Source organism: Lepisosteus oculatus, chromosome 17 (genome assembly GCF_040954835.1).
Source record: "Lepisosteus oculatus isolate fLepOcu1 chromosome 17, fLepOcu1.hap2, whole genome shotgun sequence".
Taxonomy (NCBI): domain Eukaryota; kingdom Metazoa; phylum Chordata; class Actinopteri; order Semionotiformes; family Lepisosteidae; genus Lepisosteus; species Lepisosteus oculatus.
In genome coordinates this window covers 11,630,202-11,651,152 of record NC_090712.1, presented here as the reverse complement: position 1 = coordinate 11,651,152, position 20,951 = coordinate 11,630,202, and the positions used below count along the sequence as shown (strand labels likewise).

Genomic DNA, 20,951 nt, shown 5'->3' with positions numbered 1-20,951 from the left:
CACAAAACAAACTTGTATTTTTCATTACATTAATGTAGTTGTAGAAGTATGCTCCTATTGTCATGCACTTCCCATTTACTACATGTGATTATACCTAGAAAGTCTTTAAATATTCATAAAAGCCTACAATATTCACAAACCACTTACCTAAGAGAAAGGATGGCTATCTAGAATTTTGTTTTGCACAAGTACAGTTCCTCCTCTATAACTACAGGTAACAATAAAAACACAGATTCTGTCCTTTTGAAGAATTCTGTTTCACAGAACATATTTCCTAAAATAAACAATTTATTGGAAAAAAAATTGATCAGTCTTTGCAGAAGACAAACTTACAGAAGCTGGCAAAACGAGTTTTACAGAAGTCAGTGCATTTGTACAAATTAAAAATAGTTGCACAGCACAACAAACAGGAAAAAGCTAAAACAAAAATCATCTTTACACAGTCTAGAGGCTATCCGACAGTAGAAGTCCAGAATTTCAGGGTCAGAACTCCCAGCCGTTCCCCTGCTGTTCTTTTGCAAGTTGATGGCAGAAACCACAAGTGGTCCTTGTACAGTAGTAATGGCACTTTTACCTAAACATGCACTTATTATTTGCCATTTTGTTTTTCCATTGCAAACATCACAGGAGCAGCATGTGCCAGAATCGAATGCAGCAGCAGCAGTAGTTTGGAGTGACCTCCTTGATTGCTGAGCTTGTCAGTCAGAAAGGGACACAGACTTCACTCCATGGGCCAGAGGAGTTCCAGAGCCTTATATCACAGGGATACAAGTCATGAGCAGCAGGCCAGGAACTGCTGCAGGTATAGGTATCCTCTTGGGGAGTGTGGATGATTTTGTGTCAACACTATTTATATACAACCAGTAAAAATGTGTTTCAAGGCAAGATAGTGAAAATAATTAACCCCAAAATCGAATAAATAAAAACCTTTCTAAGCTTGCCCTAAACAATAGTTATAATGAGAACCCTTTTGTGGATCTTACTCATTTCTCCAGTTTTAATGGAACACAAGAACCAGTACAACACACACTTCTGAGCTCATACCCTGCAGGTTCGTAACATCTGCCCTTCAACAAGGCCGAATTAATCGGCACCGTTCCCTGTTGGTAATTGAAGTCGCAGCCACTCTCCCCTCTGTTGGAATAGAGTTGCACTTCTTGGGCAAAAAAGCATTAGCTGCAAAAAGAACCCAAGCTTTGTTCTTATTTTCTAATAAAGGTCAGCAGAACAGCAAGTCTGGAAGTGGCTACTAAGCTTTACAATTCTATATACATGGATTACCAATCCAATTCTATGTACAAAAATGCCCCTTACTATACACTTAAGACTTGCTTTTCTGCTGGACTTGTCAGTGTTACTGGATGAGTGATTGAATCCAGCTGTGAACCTCAATAGCTAAAATGCATTGTTGTTTGTCTGAACACAATTTATTGTAAATATTACATACAGTAGTGATTTGTTTGTATGTGTCAGAACAACCGTTGAGTCACTTCAAGCTTCATTCTTCATCTGTACAAACCTGGAATTAAAATGATATTTTTGGAAAAAAATATCTACATATGCACTTTCATGCATTAAAATAATGCACAAAGAAACATGAACATCAAAGTTAAACACTCATCAGCTAAAATAGGTAGAACTATTTTATAGAAATATGGATAAAAATGAGGTCGCTGCAAGCAAAAATAACAGCTGAAACAAAGGTGTGGGATATGTTCCACAAGGTTCTTTAATAATAATTAATAATTTTCAGACCAATCCCATCCCATTCTTCAAACACAATAGCCTTCAGCTGAGGCTGTAATGAAGGTGATGTGGTGCATGACTGAACCACACTTTTCAACAGGACTGTTCTGGCCAGCAAAAACCAATGTCTCAAGCTTCTTGTGCCAACCATGAACTCATTGCCCCCTGTGAGTCTACTCATTTGACTGAGGAATTCTTTTCCTTAGCTGTTGGCTTGTACCTTATAGATTGCCTGCAACAATAATTTTAAAGCAAAAAAAAATCCTTAATGGTTTATAGATTACAGCAGAGAAGAAAATAGCACTAATGAAAGAAAAACAGGCCAGCAAAATGTTACTGGTATAACATCCTCCACTTACTCATCTAAATAACCCCTTTTTGTCTAACTATGTGTTTGGGGGGGTTAAAACTGTACTGGAACTTCATATCTGATGACCATGTCTGTGGCTGTGTACCACAGAAGGTTATCTGTTTCCTGGCCTTTGCAGCGATGGAAAAGTTTTAGTGTTTTTTTTTTTTTAAGACCACTTAAAAGAAATATCAGAATTCCTGCATAATTCTATTTAAATGAATGACAGACCTAAGGGAGGATGAAACAAAACTGCAGCTTGTGTAATTCTGCCCCATACACTTCAGGGTTCACACAGCCGCAGCTGCAGAGAAAGGTGTGTCAGGGGTACAGTGATGACAGGGTGTCGGTCTACAAGAAAGTTATGACTGACCTTCACAAAAGGGTGGTCAAGCAGTGCACTGGCAGTCCACCTCTGCTTGGGCTCGCTCTCCAAGCAATGGCTTAAGAAGTCCTTGCCTTCAGTGCTCAGCTTCTCAGGGATAGGTGGCTTGTGCCCCATGCCCACCTTGTACATGATCTGGAAGTTGTGCTCATACTCATGCCAGGGGCGCTGTTTTCAAACAAACAACACAACACCATCAGCAAACCTGCTGCTTCTTCAAGACAGCAGTTTCCATTTACCTTAAATCCATAACCAAAGACATATTCCTCTTATTGATATTCTTTAATAGCTGCAGTTCACTATACCTTCTTCTGGCATATTCAGACATTGATTTTTGATAAAAATGTTCACAAACTTTTGAATGGTCTGCTTTTCAAGTGCTTAAAAAAAAAGATCTGACCTTTCTATTGTAAAAGCTGGCCTTTACAAAGCATTTAAACAAAAGGTCAGCAGCCGTTTAGAAAACCGCACAGCTGTGCCACCTGCTGGATACAATACAACACTAACAATGCCTCACTGCTTAAATGACTTTGTCCGCACTCGTTTAGGCAAGACTTAAAATGCTAAACATGTCCTCTAGCCAAAACAGAGTTATGCAAATAAAGAAAAGATCCTACTGTCCTATTTAGTTCTTACTCAAGACCCCAGTTTCAGATAAAGGAGGGCATGATTGATTTGTGTGGGAGCTGAGTACACAGACTGACGACGAAGAACAAGAAAAGATGTGCACGGTCTCCTGTACAGAGCGTAGACAGAGCTGTAGAGGAGGAGTGAACAGAGAAGACAGACAGGTGGGATGCAGAATGAGAATGAAGCTATGTAAGAGGTCCGTCTCACCTTGCCTGTAACCATTTCGATGAGGACACAGCCCAGGCTCCAGATGTCAGCAGCTCGCCCATGACCTTCACCCTTTGCTCTAGTGATGACCTCAGGTGCCATGTAAGCTGCAGAGCAACAAGGCATTGTTACTACAGCACTGATGAAAACTGCAGGAAACACCGTGTGTCATCACACGAGAACCGGTTTCTCGCACTTCAGCATAAACAGGTAGCACTGTAACAATGAACATGCAGCACATTGGCACCTCAAATTCCTAACTCACATAAGAGATGTAGCATTACTATATACCACAGTATAATTGCCAGGATATAACGAACTTTAAATGACTGATTTGTAATGGACTGGATATGGTGCAATAAAGTCATAATACATGGAAAGAGAACTTCATCGTGTTTCGAACCAAATAAGATTTGACTTAACAGTCAAATGATAGAATGTACTTTCTGCATCAGAAATGGTCTCACCTGCCGTGCCCAAAGTGCTGTTTACCTCCCCTGGCATTGTGTGGGCATTATTCTTCAGCTTTACTGAACAGCCAAAATCTCCAAGTTTAATTAGTCCAGAGGATGTCAAGAAGATGTTGGCACCTGATAAATGAAAAAAAAACATTTTGCTTCATAACTCTGATAAGGGAGATGTTTTAATACTTAGGAAACGTTAGTTGCTTACACTAGGTTGTCTAGGTGTTAAGTAATATTATCTTCAGAGGGATATTATTCCTGGCTAGTTAGCAAGTGCTAACACAAGACTCCCATTTGTTCAGTTTTACATGCACTGAAAAGACAATAACAAAATGTATTCTAAAAACTAAACAGGGTCAAACAGCAATTCTAAGTGTTAAATATTTTAAATGCCTAACTGAAGTCTCTAAGAAACACGGGGCAGGTTTTCTCTTAAGCAAACTGAATGGGCAGGAAAGGTGCCTGACCTTTGATATCTCTGTGTACGATGCCATGTTCGTGCAGCACGTTGATAGCAATGGTGATCTGTTTGCTGTATAGCCTGATGACATGCTCCTGTAGACCCAGCCGTGACACCTCTTCCAGCGTACCCTCGTCACAGAACTCCATGAAGATATACATCTCCTCCTGCATAAGGGCACATACACTGACCACTGGATCATGTATTGCTGTTGAAGGTAGCTGGTCTCACCCAGGACACATTTGTAGCTAGGAAGCACCAAGCAGTTTTACATCTATCTAAATATCTATCTAAAATGTCAGCTGGAGGTCAAAATCTTCTTTAGGCCAGAAACACATTTGTCCGAAAACCCTTATAGCTCCCATGAGTCACTTTGTGCTCTTTCCGACTTGTAACAGGCTAATGGCTCCTTACCCGATGTAGCTCTACGCCAAAGTACCGAACCAAGTTTGGATGTTTGATGCCTTCAAAGATTTTCAGTTCATCTGCTGTCTCTTTTATTGTTTTGTGGTCATTAGGCTGGAATCGGATCTAGAAACAAAAAAAAACGCTGATGATAAAATCAATGACTGATTATACAGGCCTATATATGAGGCAGACAGTCACAGAGTCTCTAATGTACATGGGCCATGACTTCTACAGATGCGATACTGGACGCAGGTTTGAGCACCTATTTGAATCATCAGATTTCAGATTAAAAACTAGACTACACTCCTGCAATCAGTGAAGCTAGACGGATGAGCCTTGCAAGTGTACACTAAATTCCACTTGGAGAATGGGAGTTATGTACTGATGCAGAGTACCTTCAGTTGGCATATGAACTGTAGAATATTAGACATTATGAAATCTATTTAGTATCTAACATCAATTTCATCAATCATCAATTTACCTTTGGGATCAATAAAGTCTTATCTATCCATCTTGGAATTCAAGCCAATAAGTAAAGCATTACAGTTATCTATAAATAAGGCATGTATCAATATTTCACCATCACATAGGTAAAGCAAACATCTTAACAGAGCACTGTTAAAAGTGGGAGAAATATGTCCTGGTGTTTCCAACATGCACTTAAAATAACACCAAGGTTTTAAACTGAAGCTACTTGCTCACATTTTGTTTTAAAGATCACTTGCTGGTGGAGGGTTCAACAAGGCAAGACGAAAAACAGATTGAAACTTAACTCTTACCTCCTTCATAGCCATCAGCTCTCCAGTGTCCACATTAATGCAGGTGTATACTTTTCCATATTGTCCCTCACCTATAAAGACACACAAGAGTTATAAAACACTGAACCGGAGTATTTACTGACCACAGTGTGGTTTCTCTTACACAAAGACTTTCAATAGTTTTCAAACCTAAAGCTGGCAAAACAAAAGTGTGTATTAAAGCAACAGTTGAAGTAACAGATTTTACTTTTCCATGCAACTTGAGAAAAACACGCAGGTTCCCCTCTGCAGCACACTGTGTGAACTTACCTATTTTATTGCCTCTCTGCCATTTGAAGGTGACTTTCCTGAGACCCACATGCATGACGTTGTCGTAGGATTTGGGGATGTTGCACACCTGACCGATGATGTTCTTCTGTTTCATCATTGCGTACCGTTTGTCCTCTAGCAGTCTGATGGACTTGCGCACTGCCTCCATGGGGCTCTGTCGAGCTGCGGTGTCTAACCAGAGGTGGAGACAGAGCAGGAGAGGGATCTGGTCACACAAGCAGGGCTCGATATGTGGCGGGTGACACCTGCCTTTTCCCTTTAAACAATTCCTCAATCTTGCCATTTACAAAGTTCTCCTTTAAAATGTCTGCCACTTTCAGGTATCACTTAAAATGAACACAACCTTATGAAAAACGTATGAACTGCAAGGTACGTTCTGCTGCTATACTTCAAACACACTTTGTTAAAGTGTTAAATTGTCAAAGTGATCTGAATTGGCTACATCACCAAACAATCGAATTGTTCGGTGATCACTTTGCCTAGAAAGGTTTTATATTGCATACTGTGTGACATTTGCTAAAATTAATGGGAAACAATCACAGATTCTATTGTGCAACTGTACAGATTATTTAAGATGTCAAGTGTTCATATTTTTTAGAGTGATTGTATACTGGCATTTATTTTCATCTGGTAATTAACATATTTTGATAACTTTGTGTCTGTTTTCAGTGACACCTGTGAATGTCCAACATCTTAAAAGGACAAAGTTTCAAATTTTACTGACATAATATTTTAAAGGGAGCAAGTTAACAACTACTGTTAACAATAAGCAGTGCACTGCTGCTCATTCCCAAAATGTCCTGACTCACCTTTGGACTGGCTGATGAAGGTTCGGAGCTCCCAGCTCCTCCTTGCTGTGGTGTTTGGGTCTCCCTTAGGATAGGATGGTTCTAAGGACAACAGACAGGCAGTAATGCTTCCATTATTGAAATTCCAGAGAGAAGGGCAGTTATATCTGCTACCTGGCAGGTCAATTTATTTTTTTAAAACAGATGGACAAAGCACTGCTTAATTATCCTACAAGACTACATGGGATTTTAAAATTTATAACAGAAAGAACAGTATAATAATAATGCTTGAGTTTAAAAAGATCAAGTTAATCTGTAACCTAAAACACTTAAATGGGAAAATACCCCTGCTCCCCACACAGACATGCAGAAGCACTCCAGAAGAAAGAGAAAAGGCAAAATAAAGCCAACGGACACTGGACTCAAAGCAAACGAAATTCAGAGTTCAGAATCACCATGCTCTCACCTTCACGATCTTCTGTGGGGCTTGAGTGTCTGCTGAGAGACCTGAACTGCATTTCAGCTGCAACTGAAGACAGGCGGTCATTCTCGTGGAGATTAGAACCTCTGTAGATGATAAAGTCAAACACACCTCAGCACTAATCGAAGTCACACACGCTGATGGGCCAGTCTGTGCATCACATAAAACAGAAAACAGCTTAAGACACTGGATCTGGTAAATTGGTCAAACAGGTTTCTGTTGGGAAAAGAAATGTTGCATTAATTATTCGACGCACAAAATAAGGACAAAAAACTATCATTCACACCAATTAACTATGGTAGCATTTTTGTGTGCCTTTTGCAAAATGCACAAAAGTATCATAATCTGCGCAAGACACTAGCAATTCTCTTTCTACAGATATACAAATATTCCCTTCCACCTTCCCATTTAGAAAAGCATCACATTCACACCTCCCCTCTGATCAGTAAAAACCACAAAATGCTCAGGAAACCTTCGAGACCGCTGCTGTTGTCCCTCCCTCCTACCAGAGATTCAAAAACACCTACAACAGTGGTCTGAAGAAGAGAGGCAGCCTCTAATTCTGATGTCCGAGTAGGGATCAACTACTACTGTGCAAATCTCACAAATCCCAAAAGCCAACTTCATTTGGATGGTACTCAAAAAAAAAACAATTCAAACATTTTCACAGACAACACTAGGGTGAAAGGACAACAGGTGGATGAGGGAATAGACTTTAAGCTGCTTCCCCCCGCGATATGTCTGCATGTTTTAAACGTGCTTTAGAATATGGTGGCATGCCATGTCAAAGCTGTAATAATACAAATACACAAGAAAACAAAAAAATATTGGCAAGCAGCCAGTGGGAAATGGAGTGGATCGGCAGACTGCGCCAGTCTCTGAGGAAAGGCAGAGTCCAGACTACCTGATTTCATTAGAGCTGCTGCCAGGTTTGGGGTGGCAGGGCTCCCCGGGGCCTGGGGCAGGGCGGGGGGGTGTAGGGCACAGCTGGCTCCGCAGGTCACAGGGGAGACTCCGAGAGCTGTGACGAAAAAGCACACTGAGGAAAACTGCCTCTCTCTGGGACCAGGGACTCACGGTACCACAACACGGAGAACTGGGGAACAAGGAAACTGTTCTGAAGAGAATCCATGTAGGTCTTCTGCTTAACTAAAAACATGTCAGCTGAAAGCTCTTTAATTTTTTTTCTCTTCATTTCACACATCTGTTTTTTGCTATTGAGGTAATATTTCAAAATACTCTTTTGGACTAAACATTCTTCAAATAGTTTCCTTAGAACATCACTTTCTTAAACATACCTAAAACTTTCCATTACAAAAGCCTTCTGTTTAAGAACTTAAACTGTTGTTTAATGCCACTTACTCAATGTTCATTTCTTACAGCATTGAATTGTATTTAGCAGCTGTTCACAGTAACATCTTGCTCAAGGTTATGAGAAACGCTACCATAGGCACTTCAGAAAGGTGCTCATGCATACAAAGCACACACACAGTTAACCTCTATTTCTTCAATCTAGCTTGTCATCTTTGGATGGTAGGTTAGAGGAGTTACAACACCATGCAAAAAAGAAAGAAAAAAACAAGAAATTCAAGGGGTCTTGGCGATTACATAAAACCCCTGGAGGCAACACGTTTACAAAGTCACAACCAAGGTCATCTGGCACATCAAGTTCATCTTAAGACGCTTGTGGAGTGCAAAGAAACAAAGACAGTACTTAAAAGATAGCCACATTATGGTGTAGTAGTCTTTTTCACTCTGCATTGTCTCTAAATATGAGAAAGCTTTGGATCGGGTGTAGGAATGTACTTTCAAGAGAAGAAATTTACACTTAAATACCTTTTTGGCTGGTCTGTCATTTCAAAAATGGTTTGCATTAAGCACTTATCCTTTGAAAGCTACAGTTTAACAGAAGTCAGACATGCAAGTGTGTTCTCAGACTAATGTTTACTGCTAATGTTTTTTTATCCTCCTAATTTGCTTACTGGATTTTGTTATTTAATAAAGATTATGAAAACAAGGATATTAGTTAAACCATATAATTTTAAATGTCAGATCCAAACTGTTCATAGTATTTAACTATGAATAAAACGGATAACCAAATCCTTCTCTTCATGTATATACTGTAACATGAATTAAGTTTTTTTTTAATCCTACTTACAACTCCTTCAGGTATAAACTGTAGTTAAAGGGAGCTGGAAAATTTTAAAAGAAAACCTTACAACCTTAAAATCAGTGTCCTGTGTGCAATGATTTAATTTGCCATACTCATGCCAGGATAGCAGTCTGTCAGCTACCAGGAATAAACATAAAACGATAATAAAAAATATTTCCTTATGCAGTTGCACTTTGAAAGATACATGATGTTAAAACAGGACACAAACAATACGTTTTTAATATGAACTAGAGGCCTACCTGAAGGCCTCTGGATTGGGGATAAACAGGTTGGGGTTTGGGGGATCACTATGGCAACGGGGCACCTTCACAGGACGAGGGTTGTTCCGAGTGCCTGCAAAAGAAAACACGAAACTCTCCATTTTGGAAAAATTAACAATCCTTAAATGCTAACTGCTGCACTGAATTCTGTTAACTTAATTTGTGGAAAAATATACAGCATACCATGAACACAGAAATATTCCCATCTAAACTGTGCTAAAATCCGGTGAATTATAGGTCTCAAAATCTGAATAGTGTGCTGAGAGCTTCTTACCAAAATACAGGCCGGTGACAGGACTGTGTGGTTTGCCAATCACATGACCAATGCACTCGTTCATCAGCGCCTGTAAACTCTTATTTCCAGAAAAGAGAAAAAAACACAATTGCTCTGATATACAGTAGTATCACAAGCCTAGACAGGTAAGATTAGAGTTTAATATAAGCAAACATTTTTTTTACCTTCTTTATGTTTTTACACTTCTTCACATTAAAACACACATACTTACCAGAAAGTCATCTTCAGGCAGTGCAGAAATAAAACCAGGCTCAATAGCTTGAAGGAAATCAAAGCCTTGTGTCGCCCATCTAAAATGAGATTATGACATGCTCTTGTAAAAAGTACCAGAAAATGATGCTGAAGGTTTCTCTCATTACTCAGCTACTGCCATAAACTTGCATTACCTGGGTCGCGTGCCCCTTCCACTTTCACATTTTGTTAAAACATAGTTCATCCATTTCCTTGCAAAGGTGATGTATTTCTCCCCAATCCTCTGCCGGAATTCCCCAGACATTAGTCGCACCACTTCCTTATGGTACTGGGATAGAGTGTGCAAAGCAGAATAACCACAGGTAAACACGGGTTCAGACTACAGTAAAATGTTAAGAGCGCCAAGGAAAAAAAATCCCAACATTTTTTTTTACTTTGTAGATTTCTCTAACCTATTACGGAGACTTCATGAACCTTCTGAGTAATTAGTTAAGGACAGTAAGAAATTGCCATACAACTAAGGTGCATTGTAAAAGCTCCCATTCAAGTAGAGTTTTAATTTTAATACTCATGTAAATATTTTAACCCTCTGCCTGCAGTTCTCAAATGACATCTGATCTACAGCTAATGATCACGAGCACAGTGTACTGGCTCTCTGGTCCCAGCTAGAGTGTTTGGAGGGGCTCTTACCTCAAAGGCGAAGTTGTAGCTCTGAATCATGGCCTCTCTGTAGTACTGCTGCAATGTGGCTGACTCCGATTCCTCAACCTCCGCCTCAAACTCTGATGTGAACATGTGCTCTACCCGGTCTATGGCATTGTTTATCTTGATGCACAGCTGCAGAGCCTCGTTCTTCAAGGGAAAGTGCACACATCAGTCCTAACTACATCAAATGATGACCAAAAGAGCTATGTACTGCTGATTAAAGCATTCTGGGCAGCCTTGAAAATTCTGGTTTGGTAATTAAATACATCATTTTGCTGAGAGGTACATAAAATCCTGCAAGTAAAATCAATTAAAATAAAAAATAACATGCAGTACATGAAAACAATGCCTAATAGTGGTGCATTTTCCGATAGAAATGCATGCCTTCAGATGTAGTCATGCGAGCTGCAATGTGCTGTAGTGCTGCACTGCACTTTTTTCCAATTGTGAAGGTGATCTACCTGATCTAGCCGATTTCAATCACCGTCCTTGATTATGGCGTACTTATCTTGCCATTTCACATAAAACTCATTACCTTCAGCTGTTCCAGAGCTTTGGCAATGACAGGCTGGCTGGAGGTCTGCTCTCTGCTCAGGGAGATCAAGTCCTCCATGGAATGCTGGAAAGCCTTCCTCTGGGCAACCAGGTGGGCTGAGTGCATAACGATCAGTAGCAGGTTGCCCACCTGGAAAAACACATTCAGAAATCAAGACAAGTCATTGTAGTACCTCTACACAGCAAGGGCTATGTACATTACAATTTTACCCTTCAACCAGGTGCATCGCAAGGAAGAAATCCTTAGGATCCTAAGGAACTGTCAACATGTACTTAGAAAAGGCACGTTTTTATAAAATTTTCCGATTTCTTTAAACAAGCAACCACAGTAATGAACACATATAGAGGTATGGTGCTATGGTAATCTTTATTTAGCTTTTGAAAAGACTTTTGATACAGTTCATCATAAAGCAAAACAAATTACAGTATTAAGCATTCAACATAATGTCTGTTTGAACTGGGAACTGGTTAATGAATAGAAGACAGTGTAGAGTAAGGAGTAAATGCTCAAATTAGTATTTTGTACTGAACAGAGTACAACAGGGATCTCTATTTGGACCACTGCTCTCTCTAATTTACAGTATATAAGTGACCTAAATTGTGGTATGGTTAGTAAATTAGACAGGTTTGCAGATGATAAAGTAAGATGATACACCATAAAAAGCAGCAAAGTATATCCAAGACTGGACAAGATTACTGTCAAATGTAAAGTGTTAAATGCTGGTAAAAAAATGTAAACTACATATATAAATTGAAAAATACTGATCTTGATGAAGCTAGTCACAAAGAAGACTTAGGTGCTTATGTTAAGTTGCATAAACAGTTCAGGAAAGCAATAGAAAAGGCTTTTTTTCCTTGCAGTTCAAAGCACTGAACTTAAATCAAGGGTTGATATCTTAAATTTGTTCAATGCACTAGCAAGATCTGATTTACCGTACTGTGCACAATGTTGGACATTTTTCAAAAGATACTGCTACTCTTAAATCAGTCCAGAGAAAACTGACTAAATACATCCGTGTGTTTAAAGGAATATTCACACTGAGAAGCCAAAAAAAAAAGCTTTTTAGTGCTGAAGAAAGTGATTTTTCACCTGATTTAAGTGTTCAAAACTCCCAAAGGCACCGACAAAGTTATTACAGTGGACTTTTTCAAAAACAAGTTAAACATGAACCAGAGGCCACAAGTGGAAACCTCATGAAAGTGCATTTAATCAAAAAACTACTCTTTTTTTGCACAGAAGGTTGTGAAACACTACCTGGCCAAGTTATTTTAAGAAACAGCTGGATTAGAATCTCAGATCAATAGGATTTGAGGGCAGTATTGTGTAATGTGCAAATGAGCTAGACAGGCAGAATGGCCTCCTCTTGTTTTTTAAACCTGAAGTTTCTTTTAATAAGGTACTGTGTATATCAAAAGTAATTCAGACAAAAAAAAAAGACACTGAAGATCTAAATCTTACCTAACAGCAGCAATAAATATCACATCTTAAAACCCAAATGAATACAGTCAAATTAATCACCACAGGTCTAAAAAGCAGCTTCTTTTTAAAATCTGTTTCATGGGACAATTATAGTAAATACCGGAGATAATCCTAAAGGTCAGGACTAGTAATGTAAGCCTTTAGACATTTGTCTAAATGTCTAAAGCCAGAGTATATCTGAGGAAAGCAATAGGCGCAAGGCAGGGTAGACCCTGGATGTGATGCCTGATGCCAGTTTTCATAGAAGCCAGTTAACCCATTAGTATGTTTTTTTAAACTGTGGGAGCAAACAGGAGCACGTAGAGGACACCCACACAAAGAGTGGAAGAGTATGCATACTCTAGACAAATAGCACCCCAGGATTAGAACTGAAACCCAGGGCCCCAGCACTGCGAGGCAGTAATGCTATCCACTGCCCTACTGTGCCACCCTTCCCCTCACTACATGATTCCAGGTCCACTCAGAGTTGGATCTGCTCAACAACAGTACACACAGACCTCTCATCCATAGCTCCACATCTGCAGACACTCCTCTCAAAGTGGGCCATACCTGCATGGATCTCAAGGTGTCCACTGTCTCCACCTGAGGAACCAGTTTCAGCACAGTGCCCTCCCACAGGCTCCGGCCAGCCTCGTTCTCCACATCGCCAGCCTTCTGCTTGGTCATCAGCAGGTAAGACTCATCCAAAATGTCATCAGATTCCTTAGAGCAATCCTTGCCAGCAGCAGCATTGAGCAACTGCAGGATGATGGCTCTCTGAGCACTTAGGCTGGCTGGCACGAACACCTGGAGGTCCTCCAAGCCCGGGATCTCAACCTGCGCACAAGGAGACATGGGGACACCTGCTGAGACACTGCAGCAACACACAAACTGCCCTACTCTGCTGACTGCTAATTCACAGTAAACAGACCAGTCCAGTAAGATCCAAAACCACTGTCTCAACCTGATAGACCACTGTGTCTGCTGGGTTTTCATTCCACCTGGGTTCTATCACCAGTGCCGAGTGATGCACGTAACTGACACGCATGTTTGTTTGGACCTTTTTCTGCACCGAGCCCTTGTTTTTAAAAGTACTAAGCTAAGGTATATTTTTTCCAGACAACTCAGCATGAAAATGCTTATGCCAGTTCTCTTCACTTTTCCCCAATCAGTTAGAAACTGCTCCCACATTACTGAACAAAATGCTCTTAGGTGATCAACCAATCATGGCCTCCTAATAATCCCCTTCTATGAACTGACTACATTATTCTGCTCTCCTCCCCACTGAGAGCTGGTGTGTGGTGAGCATTCTGGCGCACTATGGCTGCCGTCGCATCATCCAGGTGGATGCTGCACATTGGTGGTGGTGGAGGGGAGTCCCCAATACCTGTAAAGCGCTTTGAGTGGAGTGTCCAGAAAAGCGCTATATAAGTGTAAGCAATTATTATTATTAACTTTTAGGTGATGAACTTAGGACACCGGTGAGAATGACAATGTACGCAACATTCTCACAATGAGTGTTTTTCTTTCTTTTTTCTTAAGTCCAACTGGTTAAGTTTCAGCTCACACACCTGCATAAGAGGAGTTCTGGACCTCAGGAATTCAAGAGTAAAAGAGTACAGGATAAATATCAATTTTCAAAACCCCATACAGGTTTTTAAGAGCTGAAACAAAAACATACCTAAAATAGAAATTAAATTTGCTGGTGATTAAGAACTTAGAAGTCAGAAAACACAGCAGTTCTGAACTGATACTGAAACAATGTCTTAAACCTAATAAAAATACCTTGCTGGCCACCTATGCATCAATGGTGTTATTAAATATATCAAAAAGTATTAATTTCTTGTTATTATTTCATTTTACCATACTACAACACTTACTTTGACATACTGTTTTTCCTTAAGATTACAAAGGAGACCTGGCACACCAGCAGAGATGACAAAAGCAGCTGCAATCTCTAAGTCCTGGAGCATGTAAAAACACAAAAAGGGAAAACTCCATTAAGATGGAAAAGCTCTGTGGATGTAAAAGACAAAAAAAAGCTCAATCCTTTACCCAGCTCCCAGTGTTCACTGAAAGAATCGAGCTGCTAAATTCTCTACAGGTTAAAGTCAAAAGACACAGTCCTGTCGCATGCAAACACGTCACTGAAGATGATAACAGGGGAAAAAAAAACATTAGATCAGTTCAGCAAGAATCCCAAAGATCCAATTTCATGAAACTTCAAAGCACAGCACAGGAAAATAAAAACAAATCCACATGAATCTTATTAACAGCAGTCTTTCTTTTGGTAAAATCAGCTTTGGGTAGTTAAGGCAGTACTATAAAACGCAGGTAAAGTTCAACTGCGGAGATAAAGGAAACCCACAGTATAACGAAGATAAAATACAAATGTTAGGAGGCATTTGTTTTCACCTTGCGAAGCATTTTGGCAAATCCAAGAGCTTTTGAGGCCCTCTCCCTGGCTTCGTGAAACAGCTCCTTCAGTGATCGGCTGGTCTCAATGACAGAGCGCCTGTTGGGAAAATGATGGAACCACAGGAATGTTCACTAAACTATAAAACAGAACTCCTGTCACCTACACACAGGGAATATGCAGCACAGTTTCTGAATTGTTTATGTAAGTTGATTAATATGATGAAACCCTGGTCACGTCAACTGCTGTCAAATATGCTTCCACAAAAGTATTTGATTAAGGGTGCTGAATATTTATGCAATGAACTTTTATTAGTGCTTGATTTCTTTTTTTTGTTTTGATATTTAACCACATTCACTCAAAGTTGTTCTGTATGAGCTTTGGAGTTATGATTACAAATAGTCTTGTTAAAAGTGTATGTTTATCACATGGAATTCAACAAAATGGGAAATCACAGGGAGAGGGTAAATGCATACAGCATATTAATAAAGATCTTTTTCCTCAAAGATTGTGCATCTTCCCCATAAAAATCTAGTCTGCCTTCAGGAAGGCTAATCCATTTAACTGTGGATTCACAGAAATTTCTTCCCCTAGTAATAGATCTGTTTTCCCTTTTCCCTCGAGTTCAAATGGAATTGGGTAACAGAAAAGATAAGCAGTTGTCCTTCTTTGTCCTTGTCCTGATCAATCTACCACATCTGTCCCAACAGTAACAGAGACACACACACTAGGCATACCTAATCTCATCAGAAGCAGTGCTGTCATCTGCACTTTCCCAGAATTCATCCCTGCTCTTCTGAAGGCCTGCATCCAAAAAGTCACCAGTGGACTTCAGCAGCATGCCAGCAATGTCACTGTAAGACAGAGAGGGAATTTCACTACAGTACATCAATAATTCAGCAACTGGCTTCCAACAGTTTCCCCACAGTCACAGACCAATTCAGTGAAAGTCATTCATAAATTATTGCTTGTAAATATTTCTCCTTTAAAAAGATTCTGTGCTGAACTTTATTACACTTTGCATTAAACAAAAGCTGCACTAATGTGTACTGTACAGCAGTGTTTCTGCAGTACTGTAGCTCAAAGATGTGCATGTAGTCTGTTTGTTTTTAAGCATTCCATGATTTATTTATAATATATTTTATGCGGTAAACGCATTCAGAACTCTAAAAACAAGTGTATTAAAAACACTTTGATGCAACTACTGTATCTGGTATTTCTGAATATCTAGACCATGCCAGTTAAAGATGACTGTATAAGTGAGAGCTATGTATACGTCACACACAACACTCATGTCTGAAATACCTCTAGCTACCCTGAGGACTGACTCCTATTTGAAGATACTTCACAAAAAAAAATACAAATTTTAATTGTACTAAAAACAAGTCTGTCATTAAATATAAGCCAAGAAAAAAGGAAGAAACTAAAGCTGTCTTCATGCTACCTTACTAAAGAAAAACATAAGATTAAGACTGAAGTCTCAGACCAGAAGAGCTTGCCAGACTGGGCCTCTCCTCCTCGGATGTATGGCGTGATAACCTTGGTGAAGTCCCACTCTTCCTCCAGCAGGTTCTTCAGGCTGTGAGAGGCTTGTGGCAACTGCTGTAACATTTGGATCCAGCTACGCATGTAATCAAAATACACCTGAGCACAACAGAAAAGAGAGAAACTGAGTGACTTTAAAGATGGGTTTCACTTCAAGTGACTTTAAAGGCTTTTCTTGCAGCCAAAGAATGTAGGCTACAGGGTGCAAAATTACAACAATTCACTTGATTTTTATGAATGACTATACAAGAGTACGAGTATTCAAATATATGTTCTTGATACAGGGTTGCTAGGCATCACAGAATGAAAGGAGAAAAAGAAGAGATTCTCTAATGTACAGTAGGAAATCTTTAGGAAGCAGTTGAGAAAAAGTAAAATCTAAATGTGATTCCTAGCAGCTACTTAAGTAATGACATCTGACTCTTTGTGAGAACAGAAATGGTAGATACTACATTGAAGGAAGCTGAAGTTAACTCAAATAGAGACAGAGGGCCAGTACCTTCACCAACATCCATTTCTCCAAGGTGTACCAAACCCAACACATACCATTAACATTTTATGTAGATCCTCCTCAAATTCATCTATGTTGGCATTCTTCTGCAATTCCTGGAGGTCCTGGACCAGGCCACGCAGCATGAACTGATAGTACTGCTTCATCAGCAAGCCCCCTTTCAAAACCTCCTTACACTCGCGCACCAGCTGAAACACAGAAAAGACAAAACCGAGTCAGACACTGCTAAAACAAACCACATTTCAGCAGGGTCTCAACAGGGACTCCATTACTGAATATTATAAACACAAGCTGCCAAATAGTCCAACTAACAAAACCTGAGACTGTTCAGTCTTCTTGAAACATTTCTGTGTCTCTGTACATTGCTTGGTACAAATATCAGCTTGAGATTCTATCTCGGATCATTCCTAATGCAAAAGTCCCAGACAAGTAAGCCCTTGTGTCTCTATTTTCTGCTTGTTATGGTGTTGCAGTGTACTATATGTCAAAGACTCTCATTATATCAGGGCACTGTATGCACACATCCAATAAAATCTGATGCCTTACTAAAATGCCTTTTTAAATACAGCTTGCTATAACTTATTCACGTATCATTTTTTTAATTGTAGACCTATTTCCTTTCCCTGTTGCACAACATTGTTTGTGCCACTACAATACATTCTCTTTATGACACTGACCCCATCTCAAGATGTTCCAGCAAAGAGCATTCCCTTGGTGGTTTACCACAACACTGAAAAGTAAGACATCTCAATAAAAGAAAAGAGGAAATATACAAAGGCTGTTTTGAAAGAGCAACAACAGCAGCACGCATCTGAAAATCTGTCACGGCAGAGCTGGCTTAGCACTGCAAAAAGTTCTTGCGACAGGGAACCGTGTTTGACCCAAGCAGTGAAATAAATCTATTACCTAAAGTGTTCTATGTATAAGATATGTGGAAAGCGTACAATACTTGGTCCAGAAGTTTGAGTGGGTAGCTGCGCCAGCATGCGTAGGCTGCAAGGGAACCTTGCAGCCTACAAGAAATGCCGAAAAGAAAAGAAACACAGCATTTCAGCTGCGGAGCCTGCTTCAGGCTACAGGCAACATCTAAAGAAGGCTCCACAGCTGGAATATTTTGCGCTTTTCCTTTCAGCATGGAACAAACCTTTGTGTTTACCAAATACTTGTTTTAGACTGCAATAGTTTTTATTTAGTTTGAAGCATGGTTGGAAAAAAGGACAAATCTGCAAAAACTAAAGGCCTCCCTTATGAAATGTAGGAATCCGGCCTGGCAGAGAGCAGTACAGGCAGGAAGACAGAAGCCACCTGTTTGATGCTGAGCAGTGAGGGCTCTCCAGCTGGCCTCTGCTCCAGGCGCAGCTTCAGGCACTCGTGGATGACGTTCAGCAGCACTCGACATAAGACCAGGAAGGCAGGCTGAAAGGAGGGCAGGTTCATGGCCACCAGCTCCTCCCACGACACACGGCAGTCGCTCTCCTCACAGCTGGGCGAGCCAGGGTTCAGATGTCGAGAGAGCTCAGGCAGGTAGTCACTGTAGAGCATCGGGTCCGGAAACTCGGAGAACTGCGGGGTGGAAATTCAACTGTACTGCACGCATCCAAAGAATGTTCCTCATGTGTATAGATTTTTATATATTCGGCAATTCTGAAACTCCGGGTCTTGCAAATAACCCAGTTTTCGAAGGTTTTATCCACTTTGCACTAAACTGAGAAATATTTTAAGAGAATATTTTTATCATGTAAGGATTCATTTATACTAACAACCAACCTCAAAGAATGTGCATTAATTTTGTTAATCAAATACAGCAAGGTTACAAGCAATAAAAGACAATTTAGGCTACAGCACTCACTGGCACTGACCAGGAGGAGTCTATTTTAAAATCTCCCCCCCACCAGCGTGCAGCCCTGTCACGAACTAAAACACAGTGTCCCTGGCTCTGAAAGCTGTAATTATCTCTAATGCATGGGCGAGATGCCTATTTGTGGAAGAGAAACACTCAGAAATTACAAAGCTACAGAAATTACTTTTTCCATCTATTTTAAAACATCTGTAATTATGCGTTAAGCTTTTTTTTTTCCTTAGGTCAGGGGGTTGCCTTCACTGTGCTCTGTCTCTTGCTAAACCTTCTACAATGATTTGGTCAAATGGACACTCCCAGCAATAAAGGCTGTCAAGTTTTTGTCTTAATCTGTCATCCGAAGATACTGACAAATTAAGAATACTAGATTATATTTTAACAAAGCATTTTTAAAAATCCTTTCAAGAACACACCGTTTAAATCTTAAGACTCTGTTTGGAATGTTCAATCAGCTTAAAGCAAAAAAATCAATACCCTTCACTATTCAAAATTCCTAGAAACATTATAATTAGATCCTCTCACCTCCTGAGGTTGGTTATCACTCATTAGTGCTGAACGAGCCCGCTGCAAAGATCTGTCCATCAGCTTATGCAGCCTTAGAATGAGCTTCCTAAGGCCCATCTGCTTCAGTGCTTTGTCCACGAAGGGCCTGTAGATGGAGGTGGGACAATGTCTGCCGCCTCCCCCATCATACGTAGGGTCCAGAGATCCTCCGATCAGGAGCTCATCCTCTGACAGAAGTCTGTCAAGCATGGGTGTCACACAGGGTAACTTGGCTGGGTGTTCGTCCTGGTCATGGTGGTTGTTAAAGTTGATCTCCCCACTCTCGCCCTCATCCAGCAGCTCCTCCCCCTCGCTGTCCGCCGTGTATGTGGCAGTTGAGTCATTCTCCTCATCCTCCTCATCTTCATTCCCTTTTGAACTGCGGGGCGACGGGATCTCGAACACAGGCCAGCCCATATCCGATAGGTTGCGGATACCCAACACAGTACCCATGACCCTCAGCTTCTGGTTCAGGTCCTTGGTGATGTTAAGCCACAGACAGAGTGCCTGCACTCTGCCCTGGAAGTCCTTGGCTGCATATTTTTCATAGTCCCTCTGAAGGGTCTGCAGCGATGGGTAAAGTGCTTCCACTGACTCCAGCAGCTCCATCACTCTCTTCACCTGTTCGAAAGACAGTCTCTGCTGCTGCAGGTGCTCCTGACAGTCTGAGTGCCCCATGGCATTCATTCCAGAAATGCTATTACAGTGGAAAGCCTGAAGGTCATCCTTCTTCTCCTGCTCTTTGCCTTCCTCCTCATGCGTTCCATCCACTGTGCACCCTGCAGTTGCTGGGCTACAGAGGCTCCTGTAGTCGACTTTAAAGTGCAAGACTTCATTGATGATGTCCGGTATGGCCTGGCGCGCAGTATACAGGAACAGGTCCTGATCGGTGATGCTTCTCCGCGCATGCCAGGCCTGCAGCTCCAGCCAGATCACCTCGTTGTTCTGGCCCATGAAGGACGTGTTCTCCAAACCCCTCTGCTCCCTCTCCTTTTTCTTGGAGGAGATGGAGGTCAGCTTGAGCAGCAGCCGCAACGTCTCAAAGAATTTGAGCCTGTCCGCAGGGCAGTCAGTGCGGGAAGTCTGGCGGGCTGTCCTGGCCAGGGGCACAGGCACGGGGACGGGCAGCTTTGCACTGCCGCAGCCCAGGCTGAGGTAGGGCTTTCGGGGGTCCATATTCGGGAGTGGGGTTCTGGACAGAGACCCAGTCACCGAGTCCAACATGAAAGAGCCTTCAAAGGTCTTCTTGTTGTCTCGTTCGGTCGACCGCAGGTTGGCTCTGTGCTTCTTCCCCTGTTTGTAAATGTGCTCCTCTGGGATTTCACAAGGTTTGCTGTTTTCTTTATGCGGGGTCTGAGTTGATGTGATGATCTTCTCTACAGTTAAGAAAGAACAACAAAATCAAAAGGTGTATGATGCAAGCATTGGTAACA

General features: G+C 40.9%; 1 protein-coding gene across 5 annotated transcripts in view; it reads right to left on the bottom strand.

Annotated features, from left to right (window-relative positions):
* Window positions 1–270: 270 nt before the first annotated feature.
* map3k4 (mitogen-activated protein kinase kinase kinase 4) overlaps window positions 271–20,951 on the bottom strand; it is a 33,283-nt gene continuing 12,602 nt past the window's right edge. The window contains exons 3-27 of one of the 5 annotated variants that reach the window (XM_015362929.2): window positions 19,498–20,894; window positions 18,423–18,680; window positions 17,153–17,305; window positions 16,548–16,705; window positions 15,799–15,915; window positions 15,061–15,160; window positions 14,526–14,609; window positions 13,216–13,482; window positions 11,167–11,316; window positions 10,617–10,778; window positions 10,121–10,254; window positions 9,946–10,024; window positions 9,714–9,792; window positions 9,419–9,512; window positions 7,911–8,027; window positions 6,992–7,092; window positions 6,547–6,627; window positions 5,717–5,908; window positions 5,429–5,499; window positions 4,656–4,772; window positions 4,249–4,408; window positions 3,785–3,907; window positions 3,318–3,424; window positions 2,469–2,648; window positions 271–1,519 (exon numbers count right to left, since the gene is read on the bottom strand). In XM_015362929.2, coding sequence (XP_015218415.2) covers window positions 1,499–1,519; window positions 2,469–2,648; window positions 3,318–3,424; window positions 3,785–3,907; window positions 4,249–4,408; window positions 4,656–4,772; window positions 5,429–5,499; window positions 5,717–5,908; window positions 6,547–6,627; window positions 6,992–7,092; window positions 7,911–8,027; window positions 9,419–9,512; window positions 9,714–9,792; window positions 9,946–10,024; window positions 10,121–10,254; window positions 10,617–10,778; window positions 11,167–11,316; window positions 13,216–13,482; window positions 14,526–14,609; window positions 15,061–15,160; window positions 15,799–15,915; window positions 16,548–16,705; window positions 17,153–17,305; window positions 18,423–18,680; window positions 19,498–20,894 — 4,502 coding nt within the window. In that variant the 3' untranslated portion in view covers window positions 271–1,498. Of the gene's footprint in view, window positions 1,520–1,692; window positions 1,979–2,468; window positions 2,649–3,317; window positions 3,425–3,784; window positions 3,908–4,248; window positions 4,409–4,655; window positions 4,773–5,428; window positions 5,500–5,716; window positions 5,909–6,546; window positions 6,628–6,991; window positions 7,093–7,910; window positions 8,028–9,418; window positions 9,513–9,713; window positions 9,793–9,945; window positions 10,025–10,120; window positions 10,255–10,616; window positions 10,779–11,166; window positions 11,317–13,215; window positions 13,483–14,525; window positions 14,610–15,060; window positions 15,161–15,798; window positions 15,916–16,547; window positions 16,706–17,152; window positions 17,306–18,422; window positions 18,681–19,497; window positions 20,895–20,951 lie in introns of those variants that run through there. The other 4 variants (XM_015362928.2, XM_015362931.2, XM_006638767.3 and 1 more) reach the window with 4 other exon arrangements.